Genomic DNA, 24,524 nt, shown 5'->3' with positions numbered 1-24,524 from the left:
ATTCCATGGACAGAGGAGCCTGGTGAGCTATATAGTCCATGGGGTTGCAGAGTCAGACACAACTGATCTGCTTTCATTTCACAAGTGGAGGGGGTTGTATAAAACAGATGAGAAAAGGCAGAAGAAATTGTGAAGTGGGTGAAAGTATGTGACAATCCTTAGCTAAATTTTCAAATTCTACCTTGCCACCAAGGCACCCTCTTCCCAGATTTGGGCTCATTGCCATCCTATCAGCTGTTTCTCTCCATAGAGAGAAAAGCCAGCAGGAAGCAATGGGAGAGATAATTCCTCCGCATTATATAGCAGTTGAAGGGTGTGCTGCGTGTTGTCTGGGTTCCAGGCTGATTTAAGAAGAGGGCGTTTGGAGGCAAAGCCAAGCCGGGCTCAGCTGAGCCATAAACCACTGCTTTGCTGGAGAAGTGTCTGCCTTCAGCACCTTATATCAGGAAACATTTTTAAAAACGAGTTTGCCACAGTTTTCTTCTGAAGTCTATATAATATTTTCATCATTAGATAGTCATGTTATGAAGGTTTTAACAAACACATTCTACGCTTCCGAGGAAGTTGTGGGTCAGAAAGACCCAGTCACTTTGTGGCGAGCAGCGCAGCCGTCTACATCCACCCAAGCCGCACAACCCTCGCCCCCGAGCCGCAAGGAACTCGCTCTCTCTCGCCACCTAGTGGTCATGTACCCACAGTTCAGGGGAAGTGCCTTTGAGAGCATGCCAGTCTAGGCTCTGTTACAGATTTTTTAGCAAAGAAAAGCTAAACTCAGAAAAGAAATAGGGAGGAAAACAAAAACAAAAAACAGCCTCTTACCACAAAAGTGTTTTAAGAGAAAATTGGCGTTTGTTTTTCTGCTCTGTCTATTCATTGCTTCTTAAATAGGGCTATCTGTATCTGACACTGTTCTAAAATTACAAACAGATTTTTAGATGCGCTCAGTTTGAGGGAACTAAAAACGGCTGGGGCTTCACTGGTGGCTCAGTTGGTAAAGAATCCGCGTGCGATGCAGGAGATGCAGGCTCCATTCCTGACAATCCCCTGGAGAAGGGAACGGCTACCCACTGCAGTATTCTCGCTTGGGAAATTTCATGGACAGAGGACCCTGGCGGTCCACAGTTCATGGGGTCGAGAGGAGTCCAGCATGACAGAGTACACACACACACACACACACACACACACACACACAAGATGGTTGATATAAACTTTGTTATGCTTCATATTTTTGGAAGTAAAGTGCAGAATTTTTTGAGGTCTGGGCTGTAGCATTCTGGAATGTTCAGAGAACTATTGCTAATGGTACCAGGAGGGGCTAAGCCGTGGGCCTGGCGGAGAGCATTGACAGGTGAATCCGTGAATCCTGTCTGTGCCAAGTGACCCCTGAGGATGTGGAAGCAGAGACACAGCTCTTTCTATTCCCGAGAAGACATTATTAGTAACAATGACATAAATATTTATTTAACACTTGAAATCAGGATCTACAGCACTGTTTCCACTGAAACTGAGCAATGTTTTCCATAATTAGGACTTTCCTAAGTGACGTTTGGGTGGCTTTGTGTGCCGTCAAACTGAGCAACAGATGGTGGAGAATGTCTTCCTTCTGAGCCCCCTCTTGGGACCTGGGTCATTCTGACTGATGGAATCAGAAAGCTTGGACTTGAATCTCATCCGCCTCTAGTGTTTCCTGGACAAATCCCAGAAGCTGCATCTTCTTCTAAGTTGTTTTTAGCGTAGACTTTGTAGAAGAAAAGGTCGACGTCCTGGTTTATACCTCCTCACTCCCAAATGCGCTTATCTGAAGTACTTTCTTTGGCTGACATCTTTTGCATTTATACATACAAACATACTTTTTTTTTTTTTTTTGCCTAAATGAGGTCACACTTAGTTATATTATTTTCTTTTAAAAAGCAACCTTACTAAAATTATAATTTACATACAGTAAAAGTTCATTTTTAAAAGATTTTTTTGATGTGGCCCATTTTTAGAGTCTCCCAGGTGGCGCTAGTGGTAAAGAACCCGCCTGCCGTGCAGGAGAGGTAAGAGACACCGGGTCAATCCCTGGGTTGAATAGGTTCCCTGGAGGAGGAAATGGCAACCTACTCCAGTATTCTTGCCTGGAGAATCCCATAGACAGAAGAGCCTGGGGGTTGCAAAAAGTTGGACACCATGGAAGTGACTTAGCACACATTGAATTTGTTACAATATTGTTCCTGTTTTATGTTCTGGTTTTTCAGTTGTGAGGTATGTGGGATCTTAGCTCCCTGACCAGTGATTGAACCCTTACTCCCTGCACTGGAAGGCAAAGTCTTAACCACAGAACCAACAGTTCAGTTCAGCTCAGTTGCTCAGTCGTTTCTGACTCTTTGCGACCCCATGAATTGCAGCATGCCAGGCCTCCTTGTCCATCACCAACTCCCGGAGTTTACTCAAACTCATGTCCATTGAGTCAGTGATGCCATCCGACCATCTCATCCTCTGTCATCCCCTTCTCCTCCTGCCCCCAATCCCTCCCAGTATCAGGGTCTTTTCCAATGAGTCAGCTTTTTGCATGAGGTGGCCAAAGTATTGGAGTTTCAGCTTCAGCATCAGTCCTTCCAATGAACACCCAGGACTGATCTCCTTTAGTTGGTTGGATCTCCTTGCAGTCCAAGGGACTCTCAAGTGCCTTCTCCAACATCACAGTTCAAAAGCATCAATTCTTCTGTGCTCAGCTTTCTTCATAGTCCAACTCTCACATCCATACATGACCCCTGGAAAAACCATAGCCTTGACTAGACGGACCTTTGTTGGCAAAGTAATGTCTCTGCTTTTTAATATGCTATCTAGGTTTGTCATAATTTTCCCTCCAAGGAATAAGCGTCTTTTAATTTCATGGCTGCAATCACCATCTGCAATGATTTTGGAGCCCCCAAAAATAAAGTCTGACACTGTTTCTGCTGTTTCCCCATCTATTTGCCATGAAGTGATGGGACCAGATGCCATGATCTTAGTTTTCTGAATGTTGAACTTCAAGCCAACTTTTTCACTTTCATCTTTCACTTTCATCAAGAGGCTTTTTAGTTCCTCTTCACTTTCTGCCATAAGGGTGGTGTCATCTGCATATCTGAGGTTATTGATATTTCTCCAGCAATCTTGATTCCAGCTTGTGCTTCTTCCAGCTCAGCGTTTCTCATGATGTACTCTGCATATAAGTTAAATAAGCAGGGTGACAATATACAGCCTTGATATACTCCTTTTCCTATTTGGAACCAGTCTGTTGTTCCATGTCCAGTTCTAACTGTTGCTTCCTGACCTGCATACAGCTTTCTCAAGAGGCAGGTCAGGTGGTCTGGTATGCCCATCTCTTTCAGAATTTTCCACAGTTTGTTGTGATCCACACAGTCAAAGGCTTTGGCATAATCAATAAAGCAGAAATGGATGTTTTTCTAGAGCTCTCTTGCTTTTTCTATGATCCAGCAGATGTTGGCAATTTGATCTCTGGTTCCTCTGCCTTTTCTAAAACCAGCTTGAACCACCAGGGAAGCCTCTAAAAATCCATTTGTAAATGTAAAGTTTTGACAAATAAAAAGACTTGTGAAACAAATACCTCAACCAAATCATAGAGTATGTGCCTCACCTCCTAAAGTTCCCTTATGCCTCTTTGCAGCCAGCCTCCCATCCCCACCCGCCACCCAGGCAATGAGTTATCTACTTTCTATCATTGTAACTTCAATTGGCCCCCTCTCTAATTTCATGCTTCCCTGGTGGCTCAGCTGGTAAAGAATCTGCCCGCAATGTGGGAGACCTGGGTTTGACCCCTAGGTTGGGGAGATCCCCTGGAGAAGGGAAAGGTTTCCCACTCCAGTATTCTGGCCAGGAGAATTCCATGGACTGTATAGTCCACAGGGTCACAAAGAGTTGGACATGATCAAATGACTTTCACTCACTAATTTCATATGAATGGAATTCTATATGGTATTGTTCTTTGTGGCTGGCTTCTTTTGCACAGCCTAATGTTTTCTGAGATTTTCCCAGGTTTTGGTCTTTGTCAACAGTTAGATCCTTCCTACTGTTGAGTAGTTTTCCATTGTAAGGATATGCCATAATTTGCATATTCATTTGACTCCTGATGGATGTTTGATTTGTTTACCATTTTTGACAGTTGTACACAGAGCTATTATGAACATCCACGTACAGGTCTTTGTGGGGACTTATGTTTTCATTTCTCTTGTTTAAGTAGCTAGGACTGGAATGGCTGGGTCACATGGTAAGCATATGTTTAGTAGTTTGTAAGAAGCTGCCAGAGTTATTTATAACGCTGATAACATTTTTTTTCCCTCCTGGAATTTGTGAAGGTTTCAGTTGCTCACATCTTTGCCAAATCTGTTTTATTTAACAATAGACTATATATAGAGGCATCTCATTGTGTTCTAAATTTTTTTTTCTTGATGATTAACAGTGTTGAGTGATTGTTCATATACATTTGGACCATTACATATCTTCTTTTGTAGAGGCTTTTCTTCAAATCTTTTGCCCATTAAAAAAAATTTTGGTGGTTTGTCTTACTATGTTGGAAGATTTGAGATAATGGGAAATATTTATACTGCTCTCTGCCTCCAATTCCTAGTACAGAGCTCCTAAAACCTTTGTACATTCCTAAGTGATAAGGTAAGATTTAAGGTTTCAAAAAATAAAGAGCATCTTTTTGTTCTATTGAGGCGACTCTGGGGGGATTTTCAGATGAGCACTGGTCACCAGAAAGACCAAACCATAATTAGAGGCTATGAATTTCAGTCCCACCCCCATCCTCCAGAGAGGGGAGAGGGGCTGGAAATGGAATTAGAAATTGATCATGTCCATATAAGGAAGCAGCCATAAAATACCAACAGTACAGCATTCAGAGAGCTTCCTGGTATGCGAACACATCTACACCAAGAGGGTGATGCACTCCAACTCCATGGGAATGGAAGCTCCTGAACTCGGGACCCTCCCAGACCTCACCCTATCTACCTCTTCATCTGGCTGCTCATCTATATCCTTTATCATATATTTAATTTTTTTTAACTTTTAAATTTTACATTGGAGTAGAGCTGATTAACCATGTGGTGATAGTTTCATATGAACAGTGAAGGGACTCAGCCGTACATATACATGTATCCATTCTCCCCTAGACTCCCCTCCCATCCAGGTTGCCACATAACATTGAGCAGAGTTCCCTGTGCTATATAGTAGGACCTTGTTAATTATCCATTTAAAATATAACAGTGTGTACATGTCCATCCCAAACTCCCTAACTATTCTTTCCCCCCATCCTTCTCCTGGGCAACCCTAAGTTTGTTCTCTAAGTTTTTATGTGTCTGTTTCTGTCTTGTAATTAAGTTCTTTACTATCATTTCTTTTTAGATTCTAAATATAAAGAATGTCCTATGTGTGTGACGTATGTGTGACTTAACTTCACTCAGTTGACAATATCCAGGTATGATATCCGGTAATAAGCTGGTAAATATAAGTATGCTTTTGAATTGTGGTGCTGGAGAAGACTCTTGAGAGTCTCTTGGACTGTAAGGAGAACAAACCGTTCAGTCCTTAAGGGAATCAACCTGAATATTCACTGGAAGGACTGATATTGTAGCTGAAGCTCCAGTACTTTGGCCACCTGATGTGAGAGCCGACTCGTTAGAAAAGACCCTGATGCTGCAAAGATTGAAGGCAAAGAAGAAGTGGGCAGCAGAGGATGAGGTGGGAAGATAGCATCACCGACTCAATGGACATGAGTTTGAGCAAACTCTGGGTGACAGTGAAGGACAGAGGAGCCTGGACGGCTGCAGTCCATGGAGTTGCAAAGTTGGACACGACGTAGTGAATGACCACCACCACCAACAACAACAACAAATGTAAGTGTTTCCCTGAGTTTTGTGAGCCACTCAAACAAATTAATCAAACCAAACCCAAGGAGACGGTCTTGGGAACCACTGATTTATAGCCAAGCTGAGCAGAAGTGGTGGATGAGGGGGGGACCTACAACTTGTGATTGGTGTCTGAAGTGGGATGGGAGTGTCTTGTAGGACTGAGCCCTTAACCTGTGGAGTCTCATGCTGTCTTGGGGAGATAGTGTTAGAATTGAATTGAATTGTGGTACACCTAGCTTGTGTGGCAGAGAATTGCTTGGTGGATGTGTGTGTGTTAATAACCCTCTGCCATTTTATCTGGATCTTAGAATCATTACAGAAAACTTCCATATTTAGCTTTTCTTCTTTATCATTTTGTATACAATTCCTTTGTTATATATAATAATATCCATCTTGCCTCCTCAGAGGTCAGATAAGATAATGAGCAGCAAGTGCTTTACAAATGGGGATGGATAATTTGATGTCATTCACTAAAGGCATAAGGTCCTTCCTGTTGTGGTCACAGAAGCTGCCTGTTCCTTCCTGCCTTTTATGACCAGCATGGTGGAGCCATCTGGGCTGTCTGTGTCGGCTGCCGTGAGTCAATCAGAGGGCTTTCTGTTTGTCTTTTCTCACCACGTCATTCCAATTTGTGACACACAGACAACCACAACCTGTGTTTTTGGTTGTGACATTGACCTGGGAGGCCAAGAGGCAGTGTGATGTGGGTTTCCGTGATTTTGCAACAGTGGTGTCTCTCTGGTCTCATTACTACAGCTTCTGTTAACACACATTCATGGAAATGAAATGTCTGGAAAAATACCTTGAAGATATTCTCCCCTTCTTCATGACCCTGACTTCTCATAATTACAATGGTTTTTTGGTTCCCTTATCTTAAAAGCATTTTAAGGCTCATTGAGAAAATATGGAAACAACATATTGGGGAAAAAAAAAATTACCATTATCTCCAAGTCCTCTTTGTTTTCTCACATAGGGTGTAATTTCTGGGATTTTTAAAAAGTTCTTTTCTGTCCTGATTTGCATGATTGTAAACTCTGGACCTGGAAGTATTTGGATTTGGCTTGTAAATCCTCAGAGAGAAGACTGTAGAGTGGGGGGTCCCCAACACCTTCTGGATGCATTAATTCCTACAGAGTTGTCCTTGCAGTCACAATGGAGAATCACTGAAGACATTTCACACAGCCAAACACAGGGAGTGGGATTGCCCCAGGATGCTACTGACCAGGGCTCTTGGCCTCCTTAATCAATAGATACTGACTATAAGCCAGACAAGAAATTCAGGCAAATCTTTACTGAGGCCCCTGCTGAAACAGGGGGCAGTGAGAACAAGTAACAGGTTTCCTTACTTACTTGCTCCCTGAGAAGGGCGGGCTGGTTCCTTACATGGGGTGAAGGTAGGGGTATATCCAGAAGTAAGGCCAAGGGGTGAGTTAAGTGCTTTGCCCACCCCTGAGGAGGTGTTGTGTGGAGGGGGCATGTGCAGTACCCTGTTTTTCTCCTGGCTCTTCAAAAGTGGGGCAGCAGACACAGGTTTTATCCCTTTGTTGGCAAGATCCCCTGGAAGAGGGCATGGCAACTCACTCTAGTATTCTTGTCTGGAGAATCCATGGACAGAGAAGCCTGGCGGGCTACAGTCCATGGGGTCACAAAATAGTTGGACACAACTTAGTGACTATACAACAACAGTAGTTGATTTACAATATTATGCTCATTTATACTGGACAGCAAAGTGATGAGTTATACATATATATATTCTGTTTCATATTTTTTCCTTTATGATTTATACCAGGATATTGAATATAGTTCCCTGTGCTATACAGTAGGACTTTGTTTATCCATCCCATGTCATCCTTGGCTTCTGCCTTCTGTCTTATCTCCCAGTTCAGCTCTTCTCTGCCCAGATTCAGCTTTCACACTGCGTGAAAGAGAGCATTATAAAAGGAAAACTTGAAGGAATTCCCTCTTGCCTAAGGACCCCAAACCCAAGGGCATTGTGTGGCACCTGTGACCAGCTTGTTCTGTGCAAATTCTTTGACCTCATCTCCAGCCAATCTGATGCCAAGGTCCAGCCACACAGAAGGGCTGGCCATGCCCAGAGCAGAACAGCTTCTCCTGTGCCCCTGGGCCTTGCCTTTGCCACTTTCTCTGCTGAAAATGCCCTTCTCTCTTGTTTCCCTATAGGGAAACATATAGGTACTTTCTATACTGTGAGCATCCTGGAAGCAAGGGCAATCGTGGACCAATTCCTAGTGTACCTTCAGTATCCAGTTTAGCACCTGAAGAAAAAAAAGAAAGTGAAAGTGTTAGTCGCTCAGTCGTGTCCGACCCTTTACAACTCCATGGACTGTAGCCACCAGGCTCCTCTGTCCATGGGATTTCCCAGGCAGGAATACTGGAGTGGGTTGCCATGCCCTCCTCCAGGGGATCTTCCCGAACCAGGGATCAATCCCATGTCTCTTATGTATCCCGCATTGGCAGGCAGGTTCTACACCAATAGCGTCACCTATATATGATGATGTTACCTTAAATTTTCATTTTCTTTCCAAAAATGAAAAGCTAGGAGTTTCCCCCATGTTCTCAAGGTTTATTCTAATGACCTATATACTCAGCCACCCCTCACTGCACGTCTGTGTCAGCCTGTGTCACCTGTCCCCACATCTGTCACCCCCTCTCACAAGGTCTCTTCAGTGACAAGAAGGCAGTCAGAGTCTGAGACAGCTCTGAGCCTCTGGGACCCTGTTGGGGAGAGGGTGTGGTCAGTGCTTCATGGGGGCAATGGGACTCCAGTGTGTGGCCTTGGGTAAGGGACCTCACGTTTCTGAAATGTGCTTGCAAAGAGTCGGACACGACTTAGTGGCTAAAAACAATGATAACAATACTCCTGAACAGATCTATCAGGGAACAGGAGGAGGTAAGTCTGCTAAAAGTTACTGCTTTTTTACAGATTTTATGAAATCTAAGAGATGGATGAAGTAAACAGGCAGGGTTCAATAGTAATGTGTGGGGAAATTATCTGACTTCAATTAATAAGTCTTTCCCCCCTTTATACAATGGTATGGAAAGCTATTAAAATATTAAACCTAATTAAAAAAATCAAACATCTGAACTGAGTACCTTTATTAAATATTTACTTCTAGATTGAAAAATATATATCTTAGGTAAATGTTAACCTCTAAATCTATACTCATCATTAAGAGTAAACCAAAAATACTAAAATATGAAATGAAAGCGATAAATATATGATTACAAGTTTATTATAGTCTCCAAAAGAAAAGAATATTCATAAACTATTGTGAAGGAAGGAAATGGATCAGCATACAGTTTACTTCCAGTGTTAACTCAATAATAGATTTTTATAATAGGTTTTTATTTTAGAAAGTACCTGTGTTTTCATAAATTACTAAAAACACTCCAATAAAACACCGTTTTTGTTTTTAAAAAAGGAAGGTCCCTTGAGAATGCTTTGCATGTCATCACTGAAGAAAAGAGGACAGAGAAGAGGTGGAGGGAGGTGTCAGTGGCAGCCTGGAGTGCATTGGAAGGACAGATGAAAGAAGAACATTTTTCTCTGAAATGTGGGTGCCCCAGCAATCAATCCTGAATATTCATTGGAAGGACTGATGCAATACTTTGGCCACCTGATTCGAAGAGCCGACTCATTAGAAAAGACTCTGATGCTGGGAAAGATTGAAGGCAGGAGGAGAAGGGGATGACAGAGAATGAGATGTGGGTGGCATTACTGACTCAATGGACGTGAGTTTGAGCAAGCTCTGGGAGATGGTGAAGGACAGGGAAGCCTGGTGTGCTACAGTCCATAGGGTCACAAAGAGTCAGACACAATTGAGCTACTGAACAACAACAACACTTACCTGAACACCATGAGGATGGGGACTTTCCTGCAACTCCCAGACTGTCTGCCCAACCTGTGTCTCCTCTTTCCTTCCATTTACATCTCTTTCCTATACCACTGTTGTCAGACTAGATGGGCACCCACACAGTCTATCTCAAGTACTGTGAAATGTGTTGAATGGATGTAACATGATCCTTGGCAATGTGATACTACCCACAGGAATTCCTTTATACCTTTGGTATGAAATATAGCAGGCAATGAGTGATGAACTAATAAGCTCAGATGTCATCAATGGCTGGCTGGAGAGATGCTGCATGTGTGTATAGGCTTCCAAACTGATTACTCAAAGTGAGGATCACGCCTGGTCCCTCCAGAGTATAAGACAACAGTGCTCCAGGAGCCCAAGACAGAGCCACAGACTTCGGGGATCCCTGACCCAGGTAAGTGGTCCTTTGTTGTTGTTTATTCGCTCAGTCATGCCCAAGTCTTGGCGACCTCATGGATTGTAGCCTGCTGGACTCCTTTGTCCATGGGATTTCCCAGGCAAGAATACTGGAGTGGGTTACCATTTCCTTCTCTAGGGGATCTTCCCAACCCAGGGACTGAACCTGTATCTCCTGCATTGGCAGGCAGATTCTTTACCACTGAGCCTCTAGGAAGCCCACGTGGTCCTTACCCCTGGCTTGAGAAACCACCTGATATAGATGGAGGAGCCCAGTAGCAACCGGTGCCTGCCTTGCTATTTCCCTAACAGAAGCCTGCCCCTCTGTGGATTTCCTGAATTTCTAAATGTTCTCTCTGAGACCTGCCCAGACCACCTTGCTCTCAGCCCCCAATGCAGCTGGAAGCCTTTTAGGAGGGCCACCACCAATAAGCAGGCATTGCTCCAGGGCCAGGCAATCCCTGAGCTTAGGAAACCTGCAAACTCTGATAATGCCAGCCTCTTCTCTGAAGGCTGAGAAGACTCATTCCAGAGTCTGGAAAGTGCTGGTCTTCAGAAAGATAGTTTGGAACCCAATATTTTGAGCAATCTGAGCTGTAGAGATGATTGTCAATGGCTGAATGCACTGCCTCTTTAGGAAGCTCTGTGGAAGCCACCTGCATTTACCTTGATATAGGTGGCAAATTCCATAAACAGCTCACAGGGACATCCCTAGGTCCTCCAGCCTGTGGGCATCCTTCTGGTCACCAACATCATCTTCATGTATTTGGATACCTACATTTTAATCTTTTGTTCTGATGCCATCTCATGAATGCCAATTTCTCTGCCTTCTCAAGTGCCATCACTCCTCTGTGTCCCTTGATTTGTCCCTCAAACTGCAAAGGCAGGTGTGCTTTCTGGATTCAGGGGGTGCAAACAATGAACTACTGAGGATCAAATAGTAGATATCTGTGCCCTTAAAGAGCCATCAGTTCTCCCCCAGAACTGCCCGGTGGTCCTCCTCTCCTTTGCTTACTGTCCTACTGACAAGCCCTGGAGTTCTTCCTAGTCAATTTTACTTATTATAAAACCATCTAGGTTCTCTTTGTCTTTTTCCTAAGCCCTTTTCCAAGGATTGGGTTTTCACACAACACTTCCATCTCTGCAACCTTAAAAGTGGTGTCAGCCTTGAGATGTCACCTACCTTCAGGTTTTTCATCTGTAAATTGGGAATAAACAATTCTTGTCCTGCTTCCCTCACTGTGTTGCCCTGAACTCATGTTGGGGAACGGGCTTTGTGAATCGGGTGAAAGGTGATGTGTACCATTGGAAGGTATTCGGAAGCTTCTCTCCTCTGAGCCCGTTCTGTGAGGGGATTCTGAGTCAGCCCTGTCCCAAGACATCAGGAGTTGAGCTCCTTGGGATCTTTGGAGGTTCTGTTTTCCATGACAAGAGGCTGCAAAGAAATGACCTTTCTTTGCTGACTGGACTCTAGCAGGGGGTCGGCAAAGTTTTTCTATGAAGATTGGGACAGTAAGCAGTAGAGTCTTTATTTTACTCTCTTTCAATGACTCATCTCTGCTGTTGCAGCCAGAGAACAGCCATAGACAACACGTAAACACAGGTATGATTGTGTTCCAATAAAACTTTATTTAAAACCAGGTGGTAGGACAGATTTGGCCTGTGGGCTGTCTTTCTCCAGTCCAGGGATTAGAAAAATATACTTCCAACTTTTTATTTTGTATTGGGGTATAGCTTATTAACAAAAAATGATGTCATAGTTTCAGGTGAACATTGAAGGGACTCAGCCATACACACAGATGCATCCATTATCCCTCAAACTCCCCTCGCATCCAGGTTGCCCCATGAGCAGAATTCTCTGTGCTGTATCATAGGTCCTTGTTGGTTATCCATTTGGAATATAGCAGTGTGTACCTGTCTATCCCAAACTCCCTAACTATCCCTTCTCTCCATCCTTCCCCACCCTCGCAACCGCAAGTTCATTCTCTAAGTCTGTGAGTCTCTTTCTGCTTTGTAAATAGCTTCATTTGCATCATTTCTCTTTAGATTCCATATATAAGGGATGTCATATGATACTGCTCCTTCTCTGTCTGACTTAACTTCACTCAGTATGATAATCTCTAGATCCATCCATGTTACTGCAAATGGCATTATTTCATTGTTTTTAGTGGCTGGACAATATTTCATTGTATATACACACCATATCCTCTTTATCCATTCCTCTGTTTTTGGATATTTAGGTTGCTTCCATGTCTTCACTATTGTATACTCCTTCAGTGAATGTTGGGGAGCATGTATCCTTTTGGATCATGTTTTTATCTGGATATACACCCAGTAGTGGGATTCGAGGTCATGTGGTAGCTCTATTTTTAGTTTTGAAAGGAACTTCCATACTGTAGAACAATATACTTTGAATTTTCTGTTTCATTTTGCTAAACTGTTGTCAAGATCATAAAAATGATATGTTTCAAAAATATCGCTTTGGAGGGGCACACATCAAAAAAGGATGGCCCAGCCCTGGGAAGACTTCCTGGATGCAGCAAACTTTTCCAGGCAGAGAGCAAGGCCTGCAGCCTGATGGACACTTAGGGGCATTCAGCAAGGTCTTCAGGGGTCAGAAGATGCCATTACCAATTTTCTTCCTGTCCACTCAGGTCCTGCCCTTCATCCCAGCCTCCTGTTGAGTCATTTCCTTACACTGAAAATGTCCGTTTTGGAGGAGAACCCAGGTGTGAAAATGGACTGTGAAGACTGGGAAAGAGATGAACTTCAGTGCTCCTCAGAAGGTAAGATTCTTATTTAAAAAATCCACACCAGGGTCAAAGAGTAACTCCTAAAGAGGGACCTTGTGAGGTGCTGGGCCCAGACCCAGCTTCTCCCTGTTGACCTTGCCTGGTATGTGAGTTTTGAGAACTTCCTTGGAAAATGAATTAGACAAGAGAAATCCTTGAAGGGAGAATGAAGCTTTGTCCCATGTGTCCAGGTGCACCAGATGGTAGCTAAATCTTCACCCAAAGAGCTGGGGTGCCAAAGTCCTGATTCAACACCTGGATTTTTTTTAAAAATTCATTTATTTTTGGCTGCACTGAGCCTTCATTACTGCATGGACTTTTCTCTAGCTGCAGTGAGCAGGGGCTACTCTGTAGTTGTGGTGCATGAGCTTCTCACTGCAGTGGCTTCTCTTGTTGCAGAGCATGGGCTCTAGGGCTCTTGGGCTTCAGTAGCTGCAGCACTTGGCCACAGTAGTTGTGGTATGTGGGCTTAGTTGCTCTGTGGCATAGGGGATCTTCCCAACCTAGTGATTGAACCCATGTCTCCCATATTGGCGGGCAGGGCCGTCAGGGAAGCCCCACCACCTGAACTCTTTTGAATCCTCCAAAGGCATCTTCTTTCTCCCCACCGGCCGAGGCAGAGGAGAAAGCCATGTGATGGAAGGGGTTCTCTGAGTCTGGGTTGGAAAAAGGACCCTAGCTCAGGGCTTCTGAGTACCTGCTGGAGGAAGGCACTTGGATATCAGCTCCACAGGAACAAGAAAGGGAGGCTTTTGACCCAAATGACTGTCTAATGCACAGACTGTGAACGGAGAGGTCTGTAACACACCAGAAACCAAATCCTGGAGTTTTCAACCCACACGCAGTGTTTACTGTTGCAAAACTAAGAATCAGGATGTTGGTCTGGTGGATGTGGACCTGCTAACAGTGACAACAGAGCAGTTTGGCAACAGCCCTGCTCCTGTGACACGGTGATGTGCTCCTGTGACATGGTGATGTGGAGGTCACCCTGCCCATTCTGTCCCCAAGACAGTGGGGAGCAGACACTGGAAGGCACAGACCCCGGATACCATGGTTTCCAAATGCCAGGGAGCTTCAGACCGTGATTTTGAGACCACATTCTTGCTCAACTTCTGTCTGTTTTTGCACAAGAGGTGAAGGCATGCCTCCTGTTCCCCACACAGAGCTGGAGAAGCTTCTGGTCTGAGCCACCTCTCCCCCCAGCCTTCCACTCCCGCTTCTTGGAAGCCTAGACTGTTAGAGCTGGAGGGACAGACGGGAGGATGATGGTCAAAGCGGTGGGAGGCAGAGCTGTCTCAGATGGCAGAGGAGCAGCAAAGTAAAGACAGGATGACACCTTCACACCAGAGCACAGGGTTCAGTTTTTCCTCTTCTGGAGAAGGAAATGGCAGCCCACTCCAATATTCTTACCTGGAGAATCCTGTGGATGGAGGAGCCTGGTGGGCTGCTGTCCATAGGGTTGCCCAGAGTCAGACACAACTGAGGCGACTTAGCACGCATGCATGCGTTGGAGAAGGAAATGGCAACCCACTCCAGTATTCTTGCCTGGAGAATCCCAGGGACAGAGGAGCCTGGTGGGCTGCCGTCTATGGGGTTGCACGGAGTCGGACACGACTGAAACGACTTAGCAGCAGCAGCAGCAGCAGCAGCAGGTTCTATGTGTTCTCAGTGTGCAAGAGTTGCAAGGTTTATGACCAGACACTTCATTTGGGAATTTCTCAAATGATGTTTCATGAAGGAAAATCCTCCAGATGATTCTCAGAGTAATGTGGGCAAGGTATATTGTCTCCACTGGAAGAATGCAGTGCATGTGTTTCTAATAAGTATGGGCTCTAGGAAGTTCTGCATTCAGAAACTATTTCCTTTTTAAAAAAATTGTTTATTTTTAGCTGTGCTTGGTCTTCATTGCTGCGTGCGGGTTTTCTCCAGTTGCAGCAAGCAGGGGCTACTCTTTGTTGCCGTGTGTGGGGTTCTCACCACGTGGCTTCTCTTGTTGCAGAGCACGGGCTCTAGAGCACATGGGCTTCAGTAGCTGTGGTGCAGGTGCTTAGCTGCTCCGCAGGACACAAAATCTTCCTGGACCACGGATCGAATCCATGTACCTTGCCCTGGCAGGCAGATTCTTATCCACGGTACCACACCAGAAGCCCCCAGAAACTATTTAATCTTCACCTCCACCATTTTGGACCAAGGAAGCTATTTATAATGTCATCACTATTTCTCTGCTTCAGTGTTTCTCAAAACACGTGCAAAAGTAAGACAGTCAATGGCCCCTGATGCTCCTGAAAATTTCAATTGCCTGTGCTAACCTCCCTGTCTCTGATCCCAGACCCAGTCAGAGATGCCTTGGAGCCAGGCCCCAGCCTCACCTCCATGAATTCTGCCCATGCAGGTAAGGCCTCCAGGTGAACTGATGAGTGTGGTAAAGGGTGAGGGAGTGGATGGGGGATGAGCTGCTGGGCTCTCAGGGTAGTGGGAGAATTAGAGACTGGGGGCACCTCAGGTGCTGGGATGGAGCTGAGGCTTTATCTTCATAGAAGCAAGTTTCAGGAGGGCCGATAACATGTATGGTGTTGATGTATGGCAGAAACCAATACAATATTGTAAAGCAATTATCCTCCAATTAAAAATAAATAAATTTACAAAAAAAATAAAGATGAGCCCAAGTTGGTTTCTGAGGTGCAGGTAATATGCAGCAGCTGAGGGGCGCAAGAGAAGAAAGGTTTTGAGCCTGGTAGTCCCTCTGATCATGGCCGGGAGCCTGGACACCCTGAAGTCCTTCCTCACTGTGTTTATGAAAATCAGAGACATGGCCAGCAGGGGGCGCCCTGGAACCCACACCCTTGAAGGCCATGGTGGCTCCACTAAGCTAAAACTCTTCTCACAAGCTGCCCTGTGAACCTCCCATAACCCCATGAGGAAATGGTTAACATCACCAATTCTATGGGCAGAAACTGAGGAACACTGGCTAAGTGACAGATGCTGGAATCTAAAGGTACTGTATGACCTTCCCACGTGGCACTAGTGGTAAAGAATCTGAGTGCCAATGCAGGAGACACAGATTCAATTCCTGGGTTGGGAAGATCCCCCGGAGGAGGGCTTGGCAACTCCAGTATTCTTGCCTGAGAAATGCTATGGACAGAGAAGCCTGGTAGGCTACAGTTCATGGGGTCGCAAAGAGTCTGACACGACTGAGTAACTTTCATTTCACTTTTCATTTTTTTCATAATGTGAGAAACACAAGTTAAGAGAATCCTACCCAAGCTTTGGTGTGAGATGACGGGGGCCCAAGCGAGGGTGTGATAGGAGGGAAACAGAAGGAAAGGAAGACTAGATTTAGGAAATGCTAAAAAGGTTAGAAAAAATAAAGCACAATATTAATGCTAGGAATGCAACCTATATAGTATGTCTCGGTCTCACCCTGGACCAATTGAATCAGAATCTCAGGGGGCTGGGGCTTGGGCATCTATGGTCTTAAAAGGTCACCCACCAGGTGATTTCTGCTGTAGAGCCAAGACTGAGAACACTGCCTTAGACAGTGACACTCAAAGCGTGGTCCTCAGACCAGTAGCATCAACAGCCCTGAAAGGCTGAGTCTGTAGGTCTGGTTAACATTTGACACATTGAAAGGCTGAGAGTTATTCTAGTTTAATGATTCTGAATCAACATGCATCCAAACCATGAACTCAGAACGTCCAGGGCCCAGAAATGCTGCCTAGGACATTCTAACCTGAGCAGAGCTGAGAAGCATGAATCTCATCTGATCCTACACCACTACAGAGCCTCTTAGGGTCTTGCCTGGGCCAGTCATCTTTTCCATCAAATGTCCATGATTTGTGGGGCTCTAGGCTGGGGCTGAGGATGGTGGGTAGGTACATCAGGCAGGGGAACTGCTCCCAAGGGGCTTACAATGCTGCAGGGAAAAAAAAAAAAAAAAAAGAAATGCTGCAGGGAGATGGGGCAAGGACACCAATACCTATGCTTCAGGGATGGGTACAAAGAGCTGTGTGGTCCAGAGAGGAAGTGGGCCCCACAGAGGGGCTTAGGAGGGCTTCCTGGAGGAGGTGGCAGGAGAGCCAGCAGGAGCCTTCCCCACTCACGGGCAGAAGAAGGAGACCAGAAGGATATTCCAAGCTGAGACCAGTCAGGGGCCTTGTGCTGATTACAGAGGATGAGAACAAGACTTCAGATTTCATCTCTGGTTATAATTGCCCAGGGTGGATAATTATATTACACAGCCACTTGGTGTGGTTACTGTGTTATCACCCTGGACATTTCACAGCCGCCCATCCCTGATGGTTACTGGCCCACGTGTGGGCTCCTGCCCTTCATCCTACAAGGGAGGGCTGGGTCACCTGCCCTGTCTGAGGCCCAGTAGGGAAGACTCCCTGTGCCGCACTCTAGGCAGGAATGGCCCAAATGTGTCTCTAGGAGCCAGGCCCTGGGAAGTCCCCTGGTATTCTTGTGGCAGGTCATGACTGTTGAGGGAGGTTCCTCCAAGGCCAGGCACAAACCCTGTATCTTCTCGTGGGAACCTGGCAATGCCAGCTCAATCTTGTATGAAGCTGTGCTCCTGGGTCCTTCCTACCTCCAAGTCTCACCTCCTGCTCTGCCACTGTCCATGCATCGGCTCAGCAGGGGTTTGTCCCAGCCCAGGCAGTACTGGTGGTGTGATGCCCCCAGTGAGAAGATGCAGGAAAGAGGGTTAAGAAGAGTAATGACTCACTAGTACTGAGCGACTTCTGAAGCTGATATCTGGCTAACTCTTATTCATCTGATTAAGCATTTTAATTCTCTCAAGACCCCAGGTAGGCGCTGTTATTACCACTTCCCCTCATTTCACATATGAGGAAGTTGAGGTTTAGAGAGATTTAGTAACTTCTAAGTCCTAAAGTATGTCTTCCCTGGTGGCTCAATGGTAAACAATCCCCCTGCCAATGCAGGAGGTGTGAGTTCCCTCCCTGGGTCGGGAATATCCCCTGGTGAAGAAAATGGCAACCCACTCCAGTGTTCTTGTCTGGGAATTCCCTTGGACAGAGGAGCCTGATGGGCTCCAGTGCGTGGGGCGGCAAAGAGTCAGAAACGACTTAACGACTAAACAAGTCCTAAAGTAGTAAGTGGCAGATTTTGGATTTGAACCCACGTGTCAGAATCAGAGCCCAGGTGCTTACATACATGCTAAATTGCTTGTTTTGAGCAAGGCAGACAGCCTGGGGTGGGAGAAATCTTCAGGGGGCTGTGATGGCCAAGTTCACAGGCAGGGTGGGGGGCCAGGACCATTGACCAAGGGCTAGGTGGCTCAGATGATAGAGTCTGCCTGCAATGCAGCAGACCTGGGTTTGATCCCAGGGTTGGGAGGATTCCCTGGAGAAGGGAATGGCGATTCACTCCAGTATTCTTGCTTGGAGAATTCCATGGACAGAGGAGCCTGGTGGGCTACAGTCCATGGGGTTTCAAAGAGTTGGACACAACTGAGCAGCTCACACACACACACACACACACACACACACACACACACACACACATACAGGGATGGAAGGTCGAATTTTCTGTGCTCATTGTGAAATGTTACTATCTGGTTAATTTGATCTAGGTCCAAGAGTGAAGGCCAAGGGCCCGGAGAAATTCACCATCCATGACAGGGATCACAAAGTTTTGGTCCTGGACTCTGAGACCCTCAGAGCAGTTCCGGATAAGACCTACATACTCCCAGGTGACTCTCAGGGGTGTCGTGTTTTCCGTCCCTGCAGTCAGGGGACCGCCTTCCTGTGAGGGGCTCAGCTCAGGCTGCATCACTCCTGCAGCTCCAGATGGTCGGGGGGAGCAGGGTGAAAGGGTCCAGGAACCACTAGGATTGCTAGGAATTAGATGGCAAGTCTGTAATGATGACTAGACTTGAGGGATGTCTTTCTGGGAGGATTCTCCTTCTGAAAGAAGGACCCAGGCTGTGGAAGAAGGGGCAACTTGGCCAGAATGAATGGGGGGCGGGGTGTCTTTGACCCAGAGCCAAGGACTTCCCTGGCGGCTCAGATGGCAGAGAACCTGCCTGCAATGCGTGAGACCTGGGTTTGATCCCTGACTCAGGAAGATGCCCTAGAGGCAGGATCAGCAACCCACTCCAGTATTCTTGCCTGGAGAATCCCATGGACAGAGGAGCCTAGCAGGCTACAATCCATGGGTTTGCAAAGAGTCGGACACAACTGAGCCACTAACAGACATGAAGGAAAGGTGTTCATATCTTTCCCAAAACCCCAGCAGACAAGAGGGCCTCTTCCCTATGCCAAGGGCCAACCCATTCCTCTATCATTTTCCAGAAACCTTCTTTGTATTAGCCTCCCGTGTGAAGTCAGCTTGTGAGAACAAAGGAAGCCCCATTCTCCTGGCCGTCTCAAAAGGCGAGCTCTGTCTCTGCTGTGACACGAAGAAAGGGCAAAGCCAGCCATCCCTGCAGCTGAAGGTGAGGGTTTCAGCCGGTTTCTTCTGCCCTTGGCCACCCAAGTGGAAAGTCAAAGTCCTCAATGCCTGTCTGTGCTGTGTTGTTCTCAGTCACTTCAGTCGTGACTGACTCTCTGCGACCCCATGGACTGTAGCCTGCCAGGGTCCTCCACCCACAGGATTCTCCAGGCAAGGATCTGGAGTGGGTTGCTATGCCCTTCTCCAGGGGATCTTTCCAAATCAGGGATCAAACCTGTGTCTCTTGTGTCTCCTGCACGGCAGGCAGATTCTTTACCCACATGCTCCACAAATTTTAATTTTGGCTAATATAACAGGAGCATCCATCTGCCTGAAAGTATTGAGTGGAAGGATTTCTGCAAGAGCACACACACTGAGTTTTCTCCATCCCAAAGCCTGTACTGTCTAATTCATCTCTCTTACCTCCTAGAAGAAGAAACTTTCTAACCTGGCTGCCCAGAAGAAACCGACATGTCTGCCCTTCATCTTTTATCGGAATAAAGTGGGCTCTTGGAATACCTTAGAGTCGGCTGCCCACCCTGAATGGTTCGTCTGCACCTCCAACCATCCTGGGGAACCAGTTGGAATGACAAAATGTCACGGAAGAAGGAAACACACTGAGTTTTCATTTCAGCACATCTGCAATGCTGAAATGAGCCCCAGTGAAGTCAGCAAATAAGAAACAGCCCCATCAGATGCCTTCCTGTCTTTTCTTCTCTAACTGTGTACCAATGGCAGAAGAATATGGGAACTACTCATTAACCTCTTTTTGTTTCTTAATAATGTAGCCATGCGTTCTGGGAAACAAACTCACTCAGAAGGACAATGCAGATAGTGGAGTACAGTTTATTACACCAGGGGACCCAAGGCAGAGTCTCCTCTTACCCAAGGACCCCAACCAGTTTTTGGGAAAAACTTATATGCCCTAAGTGCACATGCACAAACCCACCTCCTCAAATTCCCTAATAATCAAAGTTAACCCGTGATTCATATGCCTTAAGCCTAGGTAGTTAACAGTGGACAATTATCAATAGGCCTGTGGTCATACTCCAATAAGCACAATAGAATGTATGATTCTATTAGATTACACAGATAATTAGGGTTTTCTTTTAGGCAATGGAGAGCCCTAGGGCCCTTCCTTCAGGGGGCCTGGTTTTCCAGTTGGTATTTCGTTTCCATAGATACTGGGCATATAGCTCAAAGTCCACAGTCCAGCCCAAGATGGAGTCCTGCTTTCAAGATAGAACCTGTTCTGTTTCCTCCTTCATTCCCCACTCTTGATGCTCTTAACTCATAGTATGAGCATCATTCATAGGGATATATTGCACCCTGGCTCTCCAACTGCCAATTTGAGAGAATGACACCAATCTTTGTATTACAAAGTTCATAATACATTGTAAAATGCAGGGTCCACAAAGCAGAACCATCAAGGCAACTATAACAATGTTCCACAAATCACCCTTCACCCAAGATAGTGCCGAGAGGCAGCATTAACCTTTGAGCAGGCAGTGCAGTTCTGAGATTCTGTCCTGCATAGGGAAAAGAGATGGGGAACCAAGAAATATTTTCAAATTAGCTCTTCCAGTTTATCATGGCCTAGGTGGAATGCTTGGTGTGTTTGGCTTATCAGAGTGGGTGCCAGTTCCTCCGGTACCAATAATTTGCCACTTGGCAATTCCCACCATCCCTTTTCAGTCTTCATGGCCCCTTCCACTTTGGCTAGTTGATTTGGGGCTTCAGTGTATTTTGGAGACTCCGGTGTTAGCTCAGGCAGCTCCGCCAATACGAGAGCTTTAGTAGGGGCTTCACTTGTCACCCACAAGCCCTCGGCTGCTTGTTTAGCGGTTTTATTTGCCAGTCTATTTATCTGCCTGGAGGGTATCCTTTTTTTGATGTCCTCAGCAGTGTATGACTGCAACCCTTTTTGGTTCCCAGATAGCATCTAATAGGGTCAGAATTTCTTCTTTATTTTTAATATCCTTTCTACTGGCTGTCAGAAGACCTCTGTCTTTATATAAAGACCCAGGTACATGTAAAGTAGCAAAAACATACCTGGAGTCTATGTAAATGTTTGTCTTCTTACCTTTTGACAGCTGGAGGGCCCGAATTAGAGCATATAGTTTGACCCATTGAGCAGACCAGTGTGATGGCAAAGAGCTAGCCTCAATGATGGTTTCTTCCATGACTGCTGCATATCCCGACAGTCGTTGTCCTTGTCTCACCAAGCTGGTGCCATTGGTGTACAGGACCCAATCTGGGTCCGGGATTGGCTGGTCTCTCAAGTCAGATCTGCTGGCATATTTCTTTGCAATCATGTGAGGGCCCACCTTCTCCCACAGGAAGGAGAGTGGCAGGATTCAGGGCCTGACAAGGCTCAATAGTAACATGGGGGTTCTCACATAACAGTCCCTGGTATTGAGTAATCTGGGATGTCGACGGCCATTTATGGGTGTCCCCTCACAGGAGAGTGTTGATCTCATGCAGGACTTTTATGATCAAATCTTGGCCCAGAGTCAGCTTGGTTGTCTCCCGGACCAGTAAGGCAACCACAGCAACTGCCCGTAAGCATCCCAGCCACCCAGTGGCAACACTGTTCAACTGATTTGAGAGATAAGCCATGGGTCTGTCCCATGTCCCCACAGTCTGGGACAGCACTCCCATAGCCACCTTGAACTTTTCAGTTGAGTAAATGGCTTAGGAAAGTCTGGCAGGCCCAAGGCAGGTGCTGACCTAATTGTACCGGGTTTGAGTTCTATTACCACTGGGACTTGTTTTGTAAGCCTGGGAGGGTTGTCTTCCGCCCCGACCTCAGGGAATTGTTGAGTTAACTCTCTCTCTCTCTCTCTCTCTCTCTTTCTCTCTCTCTCGGTCGACTGTTTAGCCCACCCGGTTTCCCTTCTGGGAGACTGTGCAACCTCCATTCATCTTGAGGGGTTACCAAGAGGAAGAGTAAATAAGTGGTTGAGCCCACTCAAAAAGTGGGTCTTTCATGGTGGGGGGGGGAAGGTCACTTGTGCCCCCAATTTAGACAGCAAGTCTCTTCCCAACAAAGGTACTGGGCATTCAGAGATGTATAAAAATTCATGAGTCATTTGGTGTCCCCTCATCTGACATTTTCGGGGTAGGCTTGAAACACAAAGGCTGCATTTATCACCATCTGAGACCCAGCAGACTCTGGATCTATTGGCATATAAAGTATATAGGCTCGCACAGTCTTTCGTAGAACTCAGAGGGTGATTCGCTTTCCCTTTGAATCACTTCGGAGGATTTTGCCCTATTTACAGGTTTTTGGGCCCCGCTCTTGAGACCTTGTAAAATAGCTGCCCAATATCTCTCCAGGTGGCCTCTCCCTTCCTCTGTTACAGTCCCAACAGAGCCTCTCATCGGGGGTGGCTAGTTCTGCCCATCGCTGCAGGCTTGCAGTACCCTCAGGTGCCATTTCTCGTAACCATTTTCTGGCCTCAGTTAGGATCCTCTGTCTGTCCTCAGTGCTGAAGAGGGAGACTAAAAGTTGGGTTATGTCATCCCATGTAGAGCAGTGGGTTCAAAAAATAGTCTCCATTAGCTTAATCTGGTAATAATAGGCTACGGGGGGCTGATGGTAGTCGCCATCTGCCCCTGAACTGGAGGCTGTTGTAACTCTCCGAGGGGCATTTGTAGCGGTGTCCTTTCCTCTGGCTCCTTAGCAGAACGCAGCCTCTGTTTGATTCTGGTGTCTCCTTTTCCCTTTCTGTCAGTACTCACCAGGAGAGGCGGGTATAGCTTGGGCAGTTAGGCTGGAGCTGGATCCTGGAAGTGTTGGCCAGAGGCTTCTGCCACCAGAATCGGAGCCTGCCGAGGTGGAGGCTCTACGACCTCCAGGAGAGCTGGCGGAGGAGCAGTGGCTGCTGCAGGAACTTCACCTGGCCCTGAATCGGGCGTGAAGGCGGCTTCTAGTCCTGGTGGAGCACTGGGTGGTGGGAGAGGGGTGGGTCATCCTCGTCCAAATCCTGTCAGATCCCAGAGGGAGAAGGGGGATCAGCGTCTCTTCACCTGCCAGTCAGTATGGCCGAACCAGAACAGCATGTGGTCCAAGACTATTTCTTCCTTAAAGTCAGTTCTGCTTTGGTGGACTTGATCAGGTGTGGATGAAAACACAGATGGGTTAAATATCCCACATCTCCAGAAAAGCCAATTCATACTCACTTACGTATCCCCCTCCTTCTAGCCTGATAATTCCGAGGGGGTCAAGAATTTCATAGCAGACAGGACACCTCCTGGGGGAGGGTAGAATACAAGCATACAAGGACCAAGTTTCTTCTAAAAATCCCCTGGTGATTGCTTGGTAATAATTTTCCCCAAGACGGCGTGGACACACCTCCTAAATGACCTTCATAAATTTCCTTCCTAAGCCCTAACACACTTTTTGACCTGTGTACCAAGCAATCGCTGCCATCTGCCTATTCCAGTCTCCTGTGGGGTCCGTGCCCCGGGGGTGGGGGGGATCAGGCCCCCTCTTCCACCCTGCCGGGTGGGTTCCTCCTCACTTGAGCATTCAGTTCCCCTGCTGCTATCCATTACCTGCTAAAGTGAAAGGTCCAGGCTTTGAGAAGCAGAATCCTTCCAGAAGGGCGAAGCACCTTCCCCCGTCTTGAGATTCAAGCCATAAGGCCTCAGAGTAGTCCCACGTGGGACTTGTCTCCTCAAAGTGAGGAATTTCCAGGCCAATGCACCAAATGTTGTAGCCACGCGCTCCGGGAAACAAACTCACTCAGAGGGACAATGCAGATAGTGGAGTGCAGTTTATTACACCGGTGGGCCCAAGGCAGAGTCTCCTCTTAGTCAAGGACCCCGACCAGTTTTTGGGAAAACTTTATATACGCTAAGTGTGTACAAACCCACCTCCCCAAATTCCCTGACAATCAAAGTTAACCCGTGATTCATATGCCTTAAGCCGTAGTTACCAGTGGACAATTATCAATAGTCCTGTGGTCATACCCCAATAAGCATAATAGAATGTATGATTCTATTCAGTTACACAGATAATTAGGATATTCTTTTAGCAACGGAGAGCCCTGGGGCTCTTCCTTCCGGAGGCCTGGTTTTTCCAGTTGGTA

General features: G+C 46.3%; 1 protein-coding gene across 1 annotated transcript; it reads left to right on the top strand.

The window, feature by feature from the left end:
- The first annotated feature begins 10,046 nt into the window (after positions 1-10,046).
- IL37 (interleukin 37) lies at positions 10,047-23,351 on the top strand. The gene is made up of 7 exons (XM_061156113.1): positions 10,047-10,181; positions 12,838-12,969; positions 15,305-15,367; positions 18,569-18,688; positions 19,290-19,432; positions 19,859-20,095; positions 23,166-23,351. Exons 2-7 carry the CDS (start codon positions 12,888-12,890, stop codon positions 23,349-23,351), a joined length of 831 nt encoding a protein of 276 aa, XP_061012096.1. The 5' UTR covers positions 10,047-10,181; positions 12,838-12,887.
- The last annotated feature ends 1,173 nt before the right edge of the window (positions 23,352-24,524 follow it).

This window comes from Dama dama, chromosome 11, assembly GCF_033118175.1.
Source record: "Dama dama isolate Ldn47 chromosome 11, ASM3311817v1, whole genome shotgun sequence".
Taxonomy (NCBI): domain Eukaryota; kingdom Metazoa; phylum Chordata; class Mammalia; order Artiodactyla; family Cervidae; genus Dama; species Dama dama.
The sequence above is the reverse complement of the archived record's forward strand: the minus strand, read 5'-3'. Positions and strand labels throughout refer to the sequence as shown.